General features: G+C 41.5%; 1 protein-coding gene across 1 annotated transcript in view; it reads left to right on the top strand.

Annotated features, from left to right (window-relative positions):
* The window catches only part of agbl4 (AGBL carboxypeptidase 4), a 318,197-nt gene that overhangs the window by 170,545 nt on the left and 125,955 nt on the right, over window positions 1-21,697 (top strand). Inside the window, exon 5 of the mRNA XM_059341738.1 lies at window positions 753-969. Within this exon, the coding sequence (XP_059197721.1) occupies window positions 753-969 (217 nt within the window). The remainder of the gene's footprint in view (window positions 1-752; window positions 970-21,697) is intronic.

Genomic DNA, 21,697 nt, shown 5'->3' on the forward strand with positions numbered 1-21,697 from the left:
GAAATACTTTATCTGCTGTTTAATAATCATTTTTGTTGCATACTCAGTGTTTGACCTTTCAATATTGGGACAAAGCGGCAAAAGTTACTCATATTTGAGTTTTTTTAAAAAGAAGTTTGAATTGCTAAACAACTATAATTTATTTAGTCAATTTACTTTTGAAGTTAGTTGACAATTTATCATTCTTTGTCATTTAATTGTATTGTTTTGCTGTTTACATTAATTTTCATCTTCAATCTACCAGTTACATTTTGTTGTTTGCTGTTCCTGGCTTTACATTAGATAGTAAATTGCAGTTTTGTGTGGTCACAAATGATGAATCACCAAGTTGTGATTAATGATCAGAAATTGTTGTTTGTTTTAAATCAGCTCTTTATTCAAGTAACAGCTAACTTTGACGGGTTTCCCAGCAGCTTGATTATCAGGTGATATCTCCTTACTCCCTTCAGTTCTTGTTCTCCTTTGCCAGCTGAACTCAACATCTCTGGAAGATGGCAAACTGACAAGTTGATGCAACTTCTGTGTTATGATTTCTCAACTCTTTATGTGTAACTCATGAGTCAGTTTCCTTGTCTATCTTTACACTTTCTGCACTTTTTTTCCTTTTCTTGCAAAAGTGCTGTGCTCTCATTGTGCCTCATATCTACACCTGATGCAGCCCGTAACCCCTCCGGGACCTCATGTCCTTAAATTTAAAGACATGTCCTGTGAATGACCTCCTTAATTTCTCTATAATCTGTTTGTTGTTGCAGGCAGAGGCTTCCTGCCAAAAACGTGTACTACTACCGTTGTCCTGACCACCGGCGCAACTATGTCATGTCCTTCGCCTTCTGTTTCGACCGTGAGGACGACGTATACCAGTTTGCCTACTGCTACCCCTACACCTACTCCAGACTGCAGCACTACCTGGCCAGCCTGGAGCGCAGAAACCTGCCCTACCTGCAGAGGGAGCAGCTGGGACTCAGTGTGGTGAGTCGGGGAAGTGGGAAGAGAGTGTGTGTGAGCAAAGAAGTCGAATGGTAGTGAAGATAAGAGGTGGAAGGGTTGTAAGTTGTAGTGTGTGTGTGTGTGTGTGTGTGTGTGTGTGTGTGTTCAAAATAAGGAGACCCAGATTGGTAACTTAGGTGTGCCTGCCGGTCATAACTTCAGCCTCTCATGTTATTATTAGGATTGTTGCACTCTGAGATGACGGACTGTAAGCCTCTGGGTGTGTGTGTGTGTGTGTGTGTGTGTGTGCGTGCGTGTTTGTGTGAGTGTGAGTGTGTAAATGGCTCTGTGTGTAATCAGCAGAGCTCTCACCTCGGCAGTAGGAGCTAGTGTATCATACACGCTGCCTCCAGTCTTGTCTGCTCTTATCAAATAATTGTAGGAGAAAAACTCATTAGAAATGCTTGAGAGATTACGACTTTTTCTTCTGTCCTCCAACATTAGTCATAGAAAAGCTCGCTGCAAGGGGGGCACCATGAAAGTACAGGTATTTGTAAGGATCACCTGACCATAAAATACAGAACATTTAGAAACCGTGGCTTGAAACAGCTGATGGTATGGTTAAAAAACAAGAAAACAAAATCAAGAAATAACGCTATAAATAAAATATCTGGTGACCTGCAGGAACAAATAATTATATTATTGATCAGATTTCAAAAGTAGCTTTAGTACAAATTCAATATTGAAAAAAGAATGGATTCATTATTTATTTATTTTTGTTAATTTGGTGTTTACTTGTAACGACAAGTGAGTTTCACAACAGGTCCGTGAAATTCTGTTGGAAATGACACAACCAAATGGGCTGCCAACCAGCCTTGAGCAGCCGCTCTGTCAGGAAACACAACAGAAGAAGAACAACTGGTGTTTCTGTTTACAATGCAGCCAATCAAACTGTGCGCTGAGAGGATTCCTCGCGTTATGTTTTTATATAGAGGAAAGTCAGTAATTGGCCTTTTTTCCATCATGCTGTGAGCAACCGTGATCTGATCACATGACGCGTGCACAGTGTGAGTTGCAGTGGAAAGAGTTGTTTAGACGAATTACAAGTTGGAGGAGTGCTGGTTCTCACAAACCACAGGCTAAGCCTTTCGGCTGCAGCTTTTCATCTAACATCTCGCTGTGGCTGTTACTTCTTGTTCCATTGTCCATTTACAAAAACTGAAACCGATTTTCTGACTTAAATTGGAAAAAATGGCGGTTGTCTTTTTTTTGTAGAGGTATCAACACAAGCACAAACCTCTGTGACAAATACATAGCATTTTCCCTTGCAGCTTCACAATAAAAGCCACCCGGTGGTTTACCACTTGAATGCTTTTAATGTGAAGCAGCAGCAGCAGAGGGAAATGTTTGTTTTGCATAAGCAGTAACAGGGAAACCTTTATCAAATAGATAAGATTACAACAGTAGCACCGAAGTACAGTGATATATTGTGTCCTGTTAATCCCCTGGGCCTATATAGAATAGTTTGAGTTCCACTTGGGAATGGCGGAGTCCGCCATTAATAATGAGAACTACTACAAAGAGGTAATTACTGAATGTAAATACATTAACTCGCTTCTGCTGAAAAAATGCTGACCATAAATATATAAGATGGGGTTTGATGTAATGCAAATAACTGTGAATTGTTTTAATTTTTATTCCTATTATACAATATTTGACTAAAGTGTTTATTAAAGCAACTACAACAAGTTTTTAACTTGTTATGAAACAATTTAAATTAAATACTGAAGCGTCTATATGATCTACGTAAACAAACAACAGCATCAGCAAAGGGACTGGCTATTTCTATAGTTAGTGTTAATGCCTATCACAGGTCTGATTCCCTGCAAAATCAGAGAAAATGATTTATGGCATAAAGACATGAGGAGCCAATGTGTGAATTTTCCAAGGCAAAGTTTGACAGTGAGTAGTAAGCCAGTTGAAAGTAAGCAGGAGACATACTTTATCTATTTTTTTTTTACATTTTATATTGTGGTTAAATACATTGTGAGACATGACTTTCCTAAGGAACAAAGCTGTGGTGCTCATGGGGGTGCCAAAATCAGCACAAAATTTAAGTTCCTTGTAGTTGCTATAAATCCCTGCATATACTTCAACACACACACACACACACACACACATACACACACACATATATATATATATATATATATATATATATATATATATACTGTATACAGTTATTCCCAATACTCATCTAAACATATACAGCCAAGCACCTTGCTCTTCCAGTACATGACAATATACAATAACTACGTAAAAACCTAAAGGGTTACTACTTAAAGTGCGGTGAGAAATCCAACCAACCATAAAAATACACAGCTGGGTGTTTGGACCCCGGGGGTTGTAGGCAGGGCGGTATTCATTCTTACTATCAGTGCTAGCAGTCTGTTTCCCACTTCTGTTGTTAATTCTTACAGCTATATAATCTGTTGTCAAGAGACAGACAAATTAATAAAAATCAGCATGGAAAACATCACAGCATAGTAAAATATAAAATGGCTCACCAGTGCTCCTAACTAATCTTCCCTCTCCATCTGTACTACAACTGTGTTGTGTCTAACATAGTGTAAATACAGAGCTTTACAATTCTTCCTCTGCAGCACACTATTTCTGCTTTATTTTTAAGCCACATCATTTCTCTGAGCGAGACAGAGGGGAACAGAGAGAGGACAGACTCGGTTGGTTTGGCTCACAGAGACAGTATTAGTATTCATAGTCATAGAGAGGTTTTATGGCCGTATTTTTCTCTTTATGTTCCCTGGGCCTGGGTGGCAGACAATCCAGCCCCACCCTCTCATATCTCTTTCTCTGTCTGCTCCCTCTCTTGCTGTTACCCTCTCCCCCCTCTCTGTCTCATGCACATATGTAACTCCACACACACACACACACACACACACACACACACACACACACACACACACACACACACACACACACACACACACAGGTCAGAGGGGAAGGGATGAGAAGGGATGAGGAGAGCTTTCTGGCTGCATCAAAGTTTAAAGACGGATTGCTGCCGTTTCCAAGGCAGAGTGTTTGCAGGGACACCACGGCAGCTTTAACCTTCTAATGGGTACAGTTATCTCATAAGGATGGAAATAAGAGCCAGGGCCATTTGCACTGGCATTCTTCTATCTTGCTGACTAATTTGTTTTCTGTAATGTATTCCTCCATACAGAATCTCTGCTATCCAGCCTGCACTGGTAGACTCAGATACTGTAAAAAAAGAAGAAAAAAAAAGATGTCTCGTTTTAAATTTTACCTCCAGCTCTCTTCATCATTATGAACAGGGAAGTGTTTATGAATTTATAAGGCAGGTATTTTTTATTATCTCACTCAAACTAAGACACCCAGGCAAAATTACATTAAACCAGACTGAATTCACTTCAGCTGAGATGCATTGAAAGAAGTCAGTTTAATTGAGAGAGGCAGAAAGAGGGACGGAAACAGGAAGAGAGATGTAACAGTTATGGGATGAATGAAAAGGGCAAGCTACGAGGATCTGAATATCATTTTCAGATCAGCTTCTCAATTCTCAAATTCTTCACTTTAACTCATTTTATCCTTTCTGATTAAGACTTTAGAATCCAAGTGGACTTCACCTGTTCAGGAAACCAACTTCATATCACAGTGTGGCCATTCCCCTGTTTTTCACTGCCAATCATCTAACATGATGGCATTTAACTTCCCAACATAAAAGAGAAAGGATCATAATTATTTATTGGCAGCATTGGGGGATAAAGCGTTATTCAGATTATTGTTGTTTTTGTACGGAAACATAACGTATGTTTCGTTTGGACAGCGTCCCAAAGCCGCTGCACTAGCTCGAGTTAACTGTAGTGAGAGCAAGAAGCAGTCACTATCAGTACACAAAACACTGGAAGTGACACATTACGCTCACCGTTAGCATCAAACTACGATCTTGTTTTGAATCATGTGCGATGAACATTGTGGCAGATAAGAAACATCTTTTTTACACTGTGGTCAAAGCATTTAAACTGGTAATTGGTAAATTTATTAGTTACCTTTAATAAAGTTTAATAAACTTGGTACTATTTTGGGGGAGTACCTTTGTAAAGTCTTAAAAGTAACTTTCCCCCCTGACATTGTTTATTGGTAGATTAGATGGAGTACCCTGACGGTGATAGGCTATTTGTTCTGTAAAGCCTGACAACCCTACTGTCTTTTTGTCAAAATATGTGTTTGATGTTCAATTCCCTTCCTAATTTTGAAATGCATATTAGCAAGGTCGTCCAATCTTGTTTTTGTCATCTAACGAGTGTAGACAAAATCAGTTCATTTCTGAGCTTCAGTGACACAGAGTCCAGGGTACATGCTTTCATTTCCTCACCTTTAGATTACAGCATGGGTCTCCTAGCTGGCATAAATTAGAAAAGCAGCTAGATTTGAACCAAGAAAAGAGAAAATATAACTTCCCTTTTAATGTCTTTACATTGGGTATCAGCTTATTAAAGATTTTTAAGCTTCTCTGATTACCTTTGAAGCACTTCATGGCCTCAACCCACACCATATCTCTGAATTACTGTGCCCTTATCAACCTGCACATAGCCGGAGACACTCTGGCAAGAACAATTACTTAGTTGGTTATAGATATTTTGGGAAATATGAAGATACCACTCTCATATCTGTGTGTTAGATATAAGGCTACTGTCAGCCAGACTGAACACAAGGGGAGCTAGCTGGCTGGCTTTGTCCACTGTTTAAAATACCCCTCAAGCAGCAACTCTAAGGGTCCCTCATTAACATGTTACATCCCATTTTTATAAATCTGCACAAACAAAAGTTCAAATACAACAATTTGCATTTAAAAAGGGTTTATTTGTCAGACTGGGCTGGTGGTCAGGCAAACAGTGGAGACTCCCAGCAGGTTTAGGTTTTGAATTTTGCTATCTATCGAACAGTTTCCGGTCTTTGCGCTAAGCTAAGCTAACTAGCTACCACTTTGTCCTTGTACATTAAAGATTCAAGTATGACAGCATTACCAATTGTTGTATCTAACTCTTAACAAATGAGTAAACATATTAACCAAATGTAAAACTTTAAAATGTATTTTTATCAAAAAAGGAATACAGCCTTAGGAAAGTATTAGTGTTTCCCACAGGGTTGTATGAGACTATTATGATTACTATTATTATTATGAGACTAAGAAAACAAAAGATTGTTTTTCAAGATTAAGGCTAATCAGTACAGAAAAGATCTTGGGGAAAATTTGAAAAAAAAAAGATACACGATACTTCCCTGAGTTAGTTATACTATGATCCATCCCTTTTGTAGGAGGTGAAGGGCTTCATCAGAAACTTGGCTACGGCAGAGAACATCCCGATGATGGCAGGGCACTTCTGCATATCTGCTGACTTGTAACAATGATTGGTCGTGAAGCCTTATCCAGCCGCCTTTTTAATTCCTTGGCAACAGCCTCCTCGAACATCACACCTTCAGATACAATGGCAGCATGCAGCAGCTTTGCAGATCCAAACTGTAGACAAAGCTTCTTAAAGACGGTAATGTGGAGGTTTCCAACAGTCTGTGCTAGATAGAAACTTTTTTTCTGCCAGAGTCTTCATCAGATTCTCCACAATTCCATCAAAGTCAAAGTCCAGCATTGATGTTTCTGTGGAGTGGGTGATGTGGTCCAGCAGGTTACCAACAAACAAAGTGAGAAAGGTCTTCATTCTCTCTCTCTGACTGAATGCCTGAAATGACTCTTCGACTGTGGATCCTTCATCAGGAAAGTCAAGGTGGATCTTGAATAGTGAGCCCCGGCATCCTCTGTATTGAACTCTTGAAACATGCTATCATCATCAGGACTGGATGCCTGATACAACTCTTTGACTGGGGATTCTTGATCAGGGGACTCAGGGTGGAACCTCAGTACAAATTCTTTGTCATCCTCTGTGCTGTACTCCTGAACCCTGTTCTCTTTATCTGGATTGGATGCCTGAGACAACTCTTTGCCATCTGATCCTTTAACATTGAACTCAGGTTTGAATTTCCATATATAGGTTTTAGGCTTCTTGGCTGCCCGAGCAAACTCTTTGATTAAGGATCCTTCATCAGAGTACTTAAAGAAGTCACATAGAAACTTGTCGGAATCCTTTCTGCTGAACTCCTAAACCATGTTCTCGTCATCTTGACTGGGTGCAGGAGAAAACTTTTTGACTGCTGATTCTTCATCAGGAAAGACAGCCTGGACCTTTGGTACGAAGTCTTTGTCATCCTCTGTGCTGAACTCCTGATCCATGTTCTCGTAATTTGAACTGGATGCAGGGGAAAACTCTTTGGCAGATCGATCATCAATGAGATTAAGTTGGTTAGTGACATTCCAGCATTTAACACTGGTATCACCGTCCAAAGTTTTTTTTAGAGTTAAGGAGTACAAACTCTACCCAGATAACTAATAATGGTATTCAGCAACACCAGCATTTGGAATGACATGCAAGTTCACATTCAATAATGATGTTCGAGAAAATAGTATAAGTGATAAAACAGTTTTTGGCTGTGGAAATGTATGTCTTACATTAAGGCAGAAGTGTTGCTTGGGGTTGTTGATATTCTCCATCCACACACACACACACACACACACACACACACACACACACACACACACATATATTACCCACAAAGACAAATACTCGAAGAATTTCTCTTATTCCCCAGAGGAGAGGGGCTTGGATTCTTCCTGTGCCTGCTCTCAGGGTTCATGGCCCTTCTTCTGTTCCTCTGGTCCCTGTCTGTCTGAACATTTCCTTTTGTAGACCATCCTGACAGTGTCTGAGTAAAACTCTCTCTTTCTCCCCCTGAGGCATCAATGTCCACAAAGACACAGAGAAAGACACAACACGTGTTTGACCTGCTACATTACTATCAATGCTGTTTGAAAACATGCCTCCTTGCTTCCTTCTTTCAAACTATCTCCTCATTTATGTTTGGTCCTCAAATGTCCCCTAGCGATCTAGAACTGAAAACACCTTATTTGCCCACCTTGCCTGTTGACAAAGCGTTTTTTTTTTTTTCCGTTTCTCACCAGTAGGCAGTGTCTGCCCGGGAGTTGCGGAGGCAGCAGTTTGAGTTTTCCTTCTGCTGTCCCCGCTGGGGAGGGCAGGGCTATGACACTATTAGTCACCTCTGACACAGCACAGCCTCTGCCTGTAGACCAGATGGAAAGAAAGTGTAAATGAGAGACCTCAGGGTGGGACAGTGGACAGGACACAGACCAGCCTTAAGGTTTTTTGAGACCGAGCCTGAATCCTTGGTCGCTATTATACTGTGCCTCTGTTCACACATCTAGTAAAACTATTGCTATCAGAATCAAAACCCAGAGATGTCACATCCACTCTTTTTTTTCTCCTTTTGAAATCTGGCAAGTCAAAGCAAGATTATGATAGATCACTTGTACTGTGTTGAAGAGAGGCAGCGGTCACTGTCAGCTACAGTGACTTAACATTACTTAGACTGGTTTGATTGAATTTTAGACGTAATCCTGTCTGCTATCAGTGTTCAGGTACCATGTCTGCTCAGTGGGAGTGAAGTCTCGAAGAACAGGGCTTTTTTTTTTTTTTTTTTAAAGCAAGAGGAGGGGAGTGGAGTGGAGTGGGCACTGCAGCTATATCTGCCTGGATGCCTCTCTCTCTCCTTATCTCTATGTTTGTACACTGTGTGCCAAGATCCAATCAATAGCCACTCCAGCCGTGGAGAGAGGAGAAGGTCAGCAGCCACACTAGAGGAGCCGGGCCAGGCAAACTGATGGAGGCACAGGAAACATAGGAAACACACCATATGCAAGGCCCGTTTCTTCTCTCGAATTAATGAAAGATTATTAGGATTTCTGCTCAACACAGTCTCTTTTATGACATTAGAAACAATACAGTTTAACTTTTTGTGCTTTTCCTCATGTATGGAAGTTAAACTAGGTACAAAAAACAGAAAGTCTGTTTGGATCTGAAACTTGTATTTTTCCTAGTGTGATAAGTCTTCTTAAAGGTAGCATTCTCCAGTGTTGCAAGCAGAAATCACAATTGACCCTTCACTAAGTACCGCCATTTTGTTGTTGGTTGCTGCTTCTCCGTCCATTAACTGCACTCCCAGAGGTAACATTATCTATTTTTTTGGAAAAACAAAAAAGCGATTTTAGAGAGAAGCAAACAGACCGGTCTAATATGTGTTTGAAGAATATATAACAGTCTCAGCAGCAAAAACAGTTAAAAAGATAAAGTCTACAATCTTAATGCCTACAAACTAAATTGTAAAAGTGAACTAGCACATCACCCGACTATCGAGACTGTGAAAATTTTGCTCCTATAGAGCTCCTAATCTAATCTAGTCTTAATCTATTTCCATAGTTGCTCCATCAGGGGAACTTTGTTGAATTTCAGAAGAACAGTATTCAGTCTACCTCCACTACCTTCAGTAAATATAGTTTCACTAAATATAGTTTAACAATATTTAACTTGAAATCCACAAAAAACAATCGGAGACGATTGCATGAGTCTATGGGGTGAAGCTGTATAGACCCTGATTGGCTGATGCTTCGCTGTGGTTGGCCAGTCTGCAATAGAGGGGCGGGACTTAGCAAAGGCTCAATTACAGTTTTCATTCAGCACAATAAAATTGTGCATGTATTTTGCACGAAGAATGAGTGACATGGGCATGTGATCATCATATTTTGTAATTGCATCAGTTTTGACTTTTCATCACAACCCTGTAGTAGAGTCATACTGTAATCTATCTTAACTTAAACAATTGAATTTTAAATATTTAACAGAAAATAATTTAGCTGTCTAACATATTAGAAACAGTACAATTCTGTCATGGGAAGTTTTTACTTTTGTGTGGAACGGAGAGATTGGCACCATTCATATGTTCTTAGCAAGGGTTTTTCACATCATACATTGTCATCAAGCAATGTAACTGCATCCATTGTGACAAAGTGGCAGTTTTAATTACAGTAACTAATTAATGCCAACTTTTTTGTGAACGCAGACTGAGAGCTGAGTTCTTGACACCGGGGCTATTCTGTGAATGGCTGTGTGATTGGTTTGTAATGAAGAGAGCCCTCCAACTACTGACTGCCTGCTTTAAAGGCCAACACCTGAATAGCCAATCAGCACTTTATCATGTGGATGAGGTGATACTGCAAAGTGAAACCGCATGAGAGATGTGAACATCCACTTTGAATTTCAGCAGTGAAGGGAAAGTCCAGAGTGGCTTCTGTATACTGGCGAGACACAAATGGATTTAATCATACAGTTTATGGGGAAGCAAAAAATAACATATTCTCTGCAGTGTCAATATTTTTCACTACAGCACCACATACAAATGAGACAGATGGGGCTAGGCAGACGATTAAAAATGTTAGCTATATATTCCCCCAAACATAGATAGTTTTGTAGCTTTGTTAGCATATATTCAAGACAGACACGAGCACTTCACCAGTCAAGCAAGCTGGCACCACTCAAGTAAGTAAACTGCTTTTCCCCAAGCGGAGAGGTAAACAGCTCAAGATAACAGAGTTTTTTCCTTTAGTGGCAGACTGTTCATGAATGCATTAGCTGTGGCCTAAACATCAAACAGGGAGGAAAAAACTACTTTTAAAAGGAAAATGCAAAAGAAAAAGACAAGGCAACTTAAAGAACACAGCTATATCAGCTGGTGGAAATTAAATTTTCACTCTTTATTTCTTACTTTTTCAACTTCTGATGAAGTTTTTCTTTGTGTTTGTCTCCCTGCTTGTTGTTAACTTTATGGTCCCCTTGCATTACCCCTTTGACATTTTGTTTCCCTGTTTTTGCATTTGTCATAAATTGTTCTCTGTTGGCCTCAGGAAGTTTTCTATTTTGCTTGGCAGCGGCTAACAGGTATGTGGATGAAAGGGCTAGAGTCTTTATCGTCTAATAATATGTTAATCACTGCCTACAGCACCTCGGCGTCAGAACTCTGAGGAAATTCCTCAAAGATTGAAAAGGTCATCATTGTATCATTGCAGGGTTTCTTGGCAACAATTCTTGTTTTCATGCTGCTTTGTATTTCGCTTCATTAGCGAGTGACCCTTATTCTATCAGACGCGTCTTACCAACATGGCGGTATCTGTAGTCTAGCGCAGGAATCTGAGGAAAAAGGTTGAGGCATGACTGTCCTTTTGGCCCCAGACAGTTGACTAAGAAGCCTGGTCCAGAGAGAGCAGAAGATAAGCAGGTTTATGATCTATGTCCTTACGTTATAGTGCTGTACAGCCTCTTATCTCCAACCAATGGCTCCCCCAGGATACTAGATGCTTTATTACGCATCCCCACCCCTGCATCTCTCCCATCTCTCTGGCGATCAAGAACGCAATAATGAGGGGGAGGTGGTGGGGATTAAGGGGTGGTGGGGAGTGCATTAGGCATGGTTGTTAATGCGTAGCCTACTGTGAAAGCGAGGGAGCGCAGATAGGGTGTCTGTGCCGGTTTAACTTTACAGTTTTACAAAGTGCAGGTCAACTGTGTATCGTCAAAATATGGCAGATAAATAGATTCAAGTATCACAGGTGAAGCTCTGTGAATATGATGGTGTGGTGTTCACGCAGCGCTGACCCCTTGTTGATCCTTATTATAATGTTGGCGCAAAAGCACACAGATTTTGGGTTACTCAGACAGAGATAATATTTATTTTGGAAATTGGAACTTATTCACACCTTAATGGCTTAGCGCTCTGTCTCTCTGTCTCTTTTCTCTCCCCTTTTGTTTCTCACCTTCTCTCATCTCTCCTCTTTCAATGAATAGGAATTAAGCTAATGAAAAGTTCTCTGAAATGGCTGATGGGCCTACAGTGCTGTGAACCGCAGTTCTGTGGATGGTGGGTAGCTGAGGACCTGGTTTATGAAAAATTAAAGAGTAAGAAGAATGTCATTTCAAACTAAGCCTGTGCAGCAGTCAGCAGACACATCTCTCTCTCTCTCTCTCTCTTTCTGTCTCTCTTTGTCTTTTCGTGTCCCCCACCTCTCGGGCTTCGGAGGCAAATCTACTCCCCTCCGCACAGCTGCGTTACAGCCGTCTATCCGCCCTCTTCTGCCAATAGATATTTACTCTGCCGGCTTCCTAGATGAAGCTCAGGATGGAGCACAGAGCAGGTAGCACTCACTCCGTCTCATTTGGGTGTCAGGACTCAGCTCCCCAGAGGGACACAAAGAGGGAACAAAACAGATAGCATTCAAGGCTTTTAATAAATCAGAATACACCTTTCTGACAGTGTAATTGCTTTCCATTGCCCGGCAAGCAGGGGAAAAAAAGGCAAAGAGGGGAGAAAACAAGAGAAAGAAAAAGACAAGGAGAGGAGAGTAACGCAGAGCGGGCTGTACAGTAGATCATTTGTTTGGGGGAAAAGAATGAAAATTAATGAAAAGAGAGTTGCTCGCCCTCCAAAGGCAGCCAAGCTTGAAATTCACTTTGAGGGAAACTTAATTTGTTGTAAATGGGCAAAAAACATATTACTGCGCAGCGCGTAGAAGGGCTGCACGGTGTGTCCGTCTGCTGCGTCTGTCTGTCGGCATGTGTTTGTGGCAGATGAGGACGCTATGCTCTGAATAGCTCAGCTGAGAGGAGGGAAACACAGGAGCCTGTTAATAACTCCAGTAACAGCATTCTCTTTCTACATGACTGCTCTCCAGCACTCCCTTCTAGCACGTCTGAATACAACTCCAGGATGTGGAGGGGAACTTGTCAAAAGTTACTTGTAAGGAATAAAGTTTGTTCACTTGTAGGTGTGTGCATTTGTTTGTATGTGTGTGTTGGAGCACACACGTATGTACATGTGCATGTGCTTTTTTTCTGGGTCCCTCAGCTTGAGTCTCCTTTACTCTCAACATCTCAGGGGTTCTTGAGTTTCTGGAGTCTTTATCTTTTAGAGCAGTGATTCCCAACCTGGGGTACTTGTTCCCCAAGGGCCCTTCTGCAGTTGCCAGGGGGTACGTAGAGTCTATCGACACGACGACCTGTTTCACGTCAACACTGTGTTGAGTGTTGCAGTGATGTAAGAGTGTGTGAAAACGATTTAGCAAGTGCACACAGACTTTTATAAGGAGCTGAAAAATAGTAGAAAAAATAGCTAAAAGGCATGACTGAACACTTCAAAGACTAGCTTAAAGTAATAGGGTTAGTGTTAGTGTAAAAAAAACACTTTAAAAAACAACTAAATTATGAGAAACTGGATGTGACGTGAAGGGGGGCGTGACCAGGCTCGAGATTAACACTAATAGCTATGATGAGTTTTGACACTGAGATTGAAAATACATTTGCAGGTGTATATGATGGACCACTGCCTTAAAATTATGATCCTGCTAAGAGTTCAAGGGACTGGGAACAGCAAAAGATTAGGAGAAATAATGGAATGGCAGCAAGAAACTGTTGTGGTGTGAATATGTGTCTTGGTGAGTGACCAAGGTTAGCTACCTAATGTTGTGTTTTTTCACTAAACCGGCTTGTAAAATCTGCTACCACGCATCAGGTAGTATCAAAAGTTGTCGTCCAGTACTGTCAAGAGTAAGGATACTTATCCACAACAGAAACTAATCTGTTGGGATCTGCTAGGTCTGTTGTATCTGACATCATGAGACATAACGCAATATTACGTCAATGGTCTTCACCGCAGGGATGGAGCCATGCCAGTGTCCCACTTCTTATTAAGCAGAAATGTTGGAGATACGTCAAATCTGGCACTGCCTAGTTTGACAGTTTTGTGAGCCTGATGCATTGCAATAGACAAACCTCATTTGCATAATGTTGAGGTTGACATACAGCGAATGGTCAGGCAACTCTCCGATGATGAAATCTGTGGCCATACCTCCACATATCTGCTCTCCACAGAAAATGAATAGAATCCATTGAATTCACATACGTTAATGTATCTCCACCTTAAAAAGGGCAAGTATGATGTTGAATCTCGATGAGTGCACTGTTACCTATTCAGGGCACAATTTCCACGAAACCTCCAAGTAAAGATTTCAACCTTCAAGTCGCTCTTGAAGTGCGAGCATTTGTGCTGCTGCATACAACACAGTCTGTGCATGCAATGATGTGTGGCTGCAAGCTAATTTGTATGTTGCATGTATATTTTTTGGTATTTCTGCAGGGTTAGATTACTTTTGAATCCTAGATACAGAGGATTGATCCAAGCCTATTTGATTAGTGATAAGCTGAAGCGCCGAAAGCCAAGGATGACTGACAGTTCATGGTAAACGGTATGATTGCAGGCTTGCTGCAGTTTTATCCTTGCCTACAGTTATAGACCTTACCACTCAACAACTGCCTGTGATGGGAATTCTGTATGAAGCAGATCAGACGTCACATGACATAAAATCTTGACCTGAGTCTGTATATGAGCTCTCAGCTTCCATTTCTTCAGTGCCCCCCTCAAGTGGTTGAGAGAGTATGAATGCTTTATGCTCTTATGTGCCAAGTGTGTATCAGAAGTCCTCAATCTCAATATACAGCACCCACTGATGTGCTCTATGGTGCATAAAAGAGTGGAGATTTATATGCGGCCTAGTAAAGTACACTGGCTACACCGCTTGGCTGGAGCACTTCAGAATGAGATGCTTAATTACACTCTATGCAGGAAATGGCAGGAAATGCCAATAAACTGAATATTTGTAGGATAAATCAGATCTTTCATGTGCTATTTCCAACCCTCTCCAGGCCCTTGCTGTTCTCTCCAGTCCATTGGCCTTTCACCCATCCTTGGGCAAGGGCCCTGACTTTCACCCTACCCCAGGCTCAGCCCCTCTGACTCGGGCCAGCAGCTCGGCACGCCTGGGGGGCCTGGAGACTCCCGATAACAAACAGCTCTAGCCAAGCCACTGGCCTCCCCACGCCTACGCAGGCATTTACCCATCACAAACAAACACCTTGCTCTCATTCCAGACAGGTTTTTATTTTTCCTTCTCTTCACCATCCCACTCCCCAGTTGCACAAAATGCATTTTCTTTTTTCTTTTATTCTGTCCTCTTTTTCTTTTTCTTTTTTTTACCTGAAGTGAGAAGAGAAAAAAAATGAAGGAAGTGACGGGTCCCATTTTTCCTCCACTTTTCTATTCTCTCTCACCTCTCGTTTTCTTGCTCTCCCACTGCTGCCCAGCCGTAGCCTTTGTGTGTGTGTGTGTGTGTGTGTGTGTGTGTGTGTGTGTGTGTGTCTCCCCTATGGTTGAGCGTCAGCCTAAGTGTGAGAGAGATGGATGCCAGAGTCCCTTTCTCTCTCCTAAGGCTTCATGTCTCTCCTCTCTCCTCTGCCGGGCTCGTCTGCACCTGCATATTGTGATATAGTGCCTCTGTTCAGCCAGTCGATTGCCTTTAACAGGACTGGGGCACACTGGCCAAATTGAAAGGGATTGCGGTCTGCTTTTCATCAGAGTCACATCAGAGCAGGGTGCAGGGTCCATAGGGCACAAGGGGGCATGGAGGAGGTTTGTGGGGGCCTCTTTTTCTGGTGCACTTTCTCTCTCACAATTTCCCCCCTCTTGTATACTTCCTCTCTCTTTCTCTCCATCTTTTTGTGTCTCATTGTTTGATGCCATCTGATGGCTGTGGAAACACTTTGCAGGAAATGAGTATTCTGTTTCCCATCAATCCATTCCTCCATTTCCATGCAGGAGTTCCTATTGATAGCAGAAGAAAGAAAATCAACAGCAGTCTCAAAGAAAAATGTCTTCATTTTCCATTTGTTTGCCTCATACTTTTGAGATATGTCATATACGTGTGCCTCCTCTTTTCAAGTTTGCCTCTTCAATTCTCTTTCGGAAGACAGAATTTGAAAGGACCCATCTCTCTAATGAAAAATTCCTCCGTGTGTGTTTTAATGAGTTAGCAACACTTACATATACTTTCAGCTTGTTGTGTCAGCGGAGTGGCAGGCAGACTCACAAATATGCAACCATGCTCGTGAGAGAATACCTGTGAAACTAAATCTCATTCAGATATTCGTATAATAAATAAAGCAGGAATTCTAATCATGTCAAAAGGAATCAACCAAATCTCATTAATACCCCTAAGACAGTGTTCATTAGGCCCGAGCAAATCAATAACTTCAAGTTAAGTTCCCAGTGAGTCTATCCTGCATGCACATTTTTCATTTAAATATAATATTACTTTGTCAATTTAAGTACATTTATTCATCTCCTTTTACTTGTTATATCTCTTTCTTCTTCAGCCTGTTACAACCTGCTGCTGTTATGGCCCAATTTCAATTTCATCTAATCAAATCAGCTCCATCTAATGTGAGCTAATTAAATCTGTGTCTAAGTTCCCCATATCTCTCTGCTTCAAAAGTTAGCAGTGGAAGGACTCACACTTTTGTCAGACAACTCACATTATTTGACGTTTACTTCAGCCCAATTGTCCATCAAGAAGAACAGAAAATGAGTGCATCCACATCACTGTTTAGGATAATAAATCAACAGTATCCTGACAGATTACTGGTAACACAGGATAGTGCCTGCATGCTAATTTCCAAGGGATTTGACTCCAGTGACTGATGGCTTCAAATTGGAGTGGTTGTGTGCATGAGTGAGTGAGATGAGACTTCTTTCCTCCTTCCTTCCACCCTCCCTCCGTTTTCCTCCTCCTTCCTTGCTGTGGCAGATTTGAGGCTCCTGTCACCTATTCTTCCCCTGAAGTAGTGAAACTTTAGTGCCCACATGACAGTCACACAGAGACGTGTGAAAGCATGGAAAGTGAAGACACACACACTCACATGAACACACACATACATCACACACACTGACTGTGTCTTGAAAGAAACCTGCCATCTGACCTCAATGTTCAGTGCCATTTCTCTATTGACTTCAGGAATGGTGAAAGGAGAAGAAGGAGCAAGGGTGAGAGAGTACAATAGAGAGGGCACTTGAAAAGGCAGTAACCTTTTCCTGCTTTCCTGCTTGGTGTGTGTCCGATAGAGACTCCCCGTAGTATGCCATTGTGGACCTGTCAAACTTCCTCCCTATGAATTCGGAGTGACGCTCGAGAGGTACATAACGCCTTGTCTCGGGCTCCTCCAGTGTCCATCTTCATTCATGGATCAATAGTTGTCTTTATTTTGGATTCCTTCTCCTTCCTCCCTCTTCTTCTTCTCCCTCTCCTTCCCCTCATTCGTCTTTGACAGTGCAGCCCTAAATGTCTGCTTTAACTAGCTGCTCACAGCCCTCCTCAAAACACATTTACATACACATCAATCACGCTGTCAAAGGTAAAGGCATGACGCCGTGTAAAAACCAGAATTGGATTATGGCCTTGTCTCATCCCTGACACTGACTGCTTGGCTGCCTGGCTGACTAGACTGTTGATGCACAAGTTTAACAGCCTGAATTGTTATTGGCTGGTGTTTTTCTCATAGTGCTTAGTGTGTACTGCATGCATGTTTCAGTGTGCCAAACAAGATCGACGATACCTAAAGAAATGTCTTACTCTCTGTCACAGTAAACCACATTCATTTTTCTTTCTTTGCATGTAAAAACAGCTTTCATGCTAACACTGTTATTTTGGTTGGAAAGTGATTATTTCGTAAAGGCAGAATGAGTAGGACTTTTTCAAATAAAAAAAAAAAAGAAACAAACAATCCCTCTCAGTCATCAATTATAACGCAAACAGAACTATGCAGCGGCGTCTGTATCTGCAGAGACCTTTCTTTCTGCCTGTATTTTGTCTTTTCTTTTTCATTTTGCTGTATTTGGGATGATTTTGGGCGTGAGCCTTTGAGTCCTCAGTGTTTAGCCCCAAATCACAGCGTGCAGGGTATGCTAAATGGTAAATGGATTACACTTGTATCGTGCTTTTCTAGTCTTATCGACCACTCAAATTGCTTTAACACTACAAACAGTGCTAATACACCCATTTACACATACATTCATACTGCTGGCCGAGGCTACCCTGTCACCATCAGGAATTCATTCACACACCCATAAACACAGCATCAGGAGCAATTTGGGGTTCAGTATCTATCTTGCCCAAGGACACTAACATACATGTAGGTGCAGGGATCAAACCACTGACTTTCTGATCAGAGGGCTGAGCCAGTATGAGGGCTTGACTTCTCCAAGCTCAGAAATGACTGACACAAATATACTGTAGACTCGAAATGCAAAGTGGACAAAGCTTTGAACCTGTGGGTGCTTTCAACCGCTGGCGAGCACTAAAGGAGAGGAAGGGAATGGACAATAATGTAGAGTTTCCCTATTTTCTGTTAGACAGCTATGCGCCAGCGGTTAGGTTAAAGTTAGCTTGCTAGAGTAAGCCAGGAGGAGCTAAGGTGGAGGGGATAACTTTGAATATTGTGTATACAAACGGCAATGGAAAAATCCTACTTATTCTCATTCTTAACAACCAAAGGCAATGAGTACTAACCAATCAGAGGCAGAGTAGGGCAGGTCATGCCAATCCTGGAAACAAACCAAATCAGCAGAGCTCGTGTTTTATTTGCTCTAACAAATGTGTCTGGTCGCCACCACGGGGTGGCAACCATTGAGCCAGTCACAGCCATTTATATCATAGAGGATGAATTTGATAGAATGACTGTTCACAGTAATTTGAGAAAGTTAATGATCATGCCGCCATTTTTTTCCTGTTTGTAAACAATCACACGAATAAATAAGTCTGGTCGATGGCCATCCTAGGAAAAAAACATTGACACACAGTAAGGGACAAGGACTTTGCTAAGACTACCGAAATGTCTGACAACCCATTTGAAATGTTTTTTGAACCAGTGACATCAATATACATTGCTCATCAAAAATGCATTAATGATGAAAAAGGACAAATTAACCAGCAGCGTTTGGTCCACTAAAAAATGTTTTATTAAAAAATGTAAAGAGCCTCTGAAGTGAAGTTCAAACAGCAGGGCCTGAGGTTAAGGGTGAGGAAAGTAACGGAGAAGGAGGAATGGGTTGATGCAGAAAAACCCTCCGTGGCCGGGGCTTAGAGACAGCGGCATGTATCACTAGGCCCATCATCACGGCTCATTTGAGTGTTTGATCCTGGCAGCAGCACAACGCAGAGTTCATACCACCCAAGGGTGGTGTCTCCGTGGTTTATATTAGCAAACACAGTATGGTGAGAAAGAGGAAGCTTAACCCCTGAGGTACTGCAATCCGCTGGTGTGTAGCCCCCTTATTCCCTCTTTCAAACGCTGGTAATTAACAAATACTACGGCGTACTGTAAATGCTATTTTTGCACTAATGTGTGGGCAGGGTGAAAAACATCACAGGAACTCCAGCCTGTTAATTAGAGTGTATGTATGGCAATTAAAGCTTCTTCTTCTGCCTGGGAGAGACTAACTGAAAGAATTCTTAATGTCCGACCCTGAGATATGTATCATTTAACACGTGCTAGTGTGAATATCAACACCATCCTCCAGTTTAAATCATATTTAAAAACAAACTGTGGCCCTTTTCACCCTTCACATCCAAGATGTTTCAAAGTCAATGTACAAGTGGATATAGACTTAATATGGTGCCATGGAAAGTCTGCGGTTTTACACCATTGTGACAGTTAAATGTGATGATCTGCCCTATGTTTTCACTCTGTTCACTGCATTATGCTACTGTCTCACAGCGGGGAGTTTGGCCACGAATATTTCACTATCCAATTACCAGGTGAAATTGGCTGTTTAATTTTACAGCCTCAATGAAGGCGCTCTGTCAGAATGATGGCCATTCAGTTAGCCCCTAACACCACCCCAGGCAGCCTGCTCATCTGAGAAAACTTTCTCTGTGTCCGTGTGTGTGTGTGTGTGTGTGTGTGTGTGTGTGTGTGTGTGTGTGTGTGTGTGTGAGTGTGTGTGTGTGTTTGCAAAGTGCACTGAAAAAAACACTGAAGAAATATAAATCAAGCAAGGTGATGATAACTTTGGCGTTGACACCGTGATCCATCGTCTTGCCTCCGCACTGACTGTTTTCATTTTAGCCAGCAGCAGGCTGCGACTGAGAGGCTTTCTACCAAAATATAATTGTTTAGGAGTAATGAGCTGGAAAAAAGGACAGAGAAAAGGGGGAAAGCAAGACAGAGAGAGAGAGAGAAAGAGAGAGAGAGCTTGGAGAGTGACTATTAGATGGAGAGAAAAAATTGAACGCTCTACAGTAAACATGACTGACAAAACAAGCTGCAATTTGGAAGCATGCATGTAATTATAGCCTCCGTCCCTCCACTACGTCTGTCTGTTTGTGCACTCGGACTGGACTGAATTAATTAATTTTCTATCTATCGAGTTATTGATTAATAAATCAATCAATAATTAATCGTTGCATTTATGCATCTGGAATCAACATGTGGTTATGGGAGAATAGCAGCATAAACTGAATGATTTGCTCCTTTAATGTCTTGTTTTTTTATCATCTCTTTGACTATCTCTTTGAAACAAGTATGTTTCCGTCACTTGTGTGTGCACTTCCTGTTTGGACATTCTGGGCCCTATCTTACCCAAACAGTAACCTCCAGGCCAATGTTAGCCAATGCAGAAGTGAGTTGGCAAGTTGGTCTTAAAATGAGGTGTGGTCGGGGGAACAGAAAGGGATGGTGCCATTAATACGCAAAGACTTAGTTTAACGTCACAGTATTTTTTACAAGATACAGCTACAGGTTCAGAACACACATGCACTGTCTTTGTTACAGAGAGTCACAGGGCTAGGTTAGCGGTCCATTTGCACATATGCAGTCAAATGGAGTTGTTGACGGGACAGAGGATTGGGAGACAGGGACAGAGGAAACAGAGGGTCCACTTGTTTCTACAACTTGCCGAAAGAGAAATGCAGCAGATGCAGGCACACCTGGCTTTTAAAGGGAATGGGAGATGACACTCTGATTGGTTTTAATTCATGTTGTGCCCAAAGCACACCTATGACTAATTAAGAGGCTAAATACACCCCCCTTGCCCCCTGCGCTTCACTTTGCACCCAGATTATAAGCAGTTTAACAAGTTGGACACACTGTAAATGCACTTGCCCCATGCACTTTAGACCATGGGCTAAAGATCATTTAAACAGGGCCGAATATGTTTTTTTGCATCTTATTTTATCAAAGGTATCACTTAACTGAGAATAAGGATACTGCATGCCCGTTACCACAGAATTTACAGGGAAAGTTCACTGCAGTTTAGTATAGAGTTACTCCTGTGTTTGTTTGACCAACAGTAGTTCTGCAGTCAAGATCTCCTTTAGATACAGAGGTGAAAAGGATGAGTAAGGAAGAAAATCCTTACCTGACTTGTAAGGCATAGGACATTATGGGAAAGTGTACTCTGTGTGTGTGTTTACCAGCATACAGTATTTTTTCACATTTCAATGTTTTTTTTAAATCCATATTACTCTCTAGCAGAGGGTTTTTTGTGTAAATTAGATGGCTCCAACATGACTTTGAGGGCAAGGAAGGGCAAGGAAGAGCTACCAGGTTGAGCAGATAACATTGATTTTGATCAAGAATGAGGAAAAAGAAATCCACACAGAGATTGAGGAAGAGAGAGGGGAGCAGGGCTGTCTACAAGACATCAAACTTTCCACTCTTTCTCAGATCAAAATTACCACCTGAGATTGGAATGAGAATTTTAATTAGAACTCGGGGCTATCTCATCTCAGAGTGTGTGTGGTGCTAAAAGACTAATTCCCACCACACACTCCCACATCCCCCACCCCTTCCTTCACAGGCCACTTTGTCCGTTATTTAATAGGCTCTTT

Source organism: Centropristis striata, chromosome 9 (genome assembly GCF_030273125.1).
Source record: "Centropristis striata isolate RG_2023a ecotype Rhode Island chromosome 9, C.striata_1.0, whole genome shotgun sequence".
NCBI lineage: Eukaryota > Metazoa > Chordata > Actinopteri > Perciformes > Serranidae > Centropristis > Centropristis striata.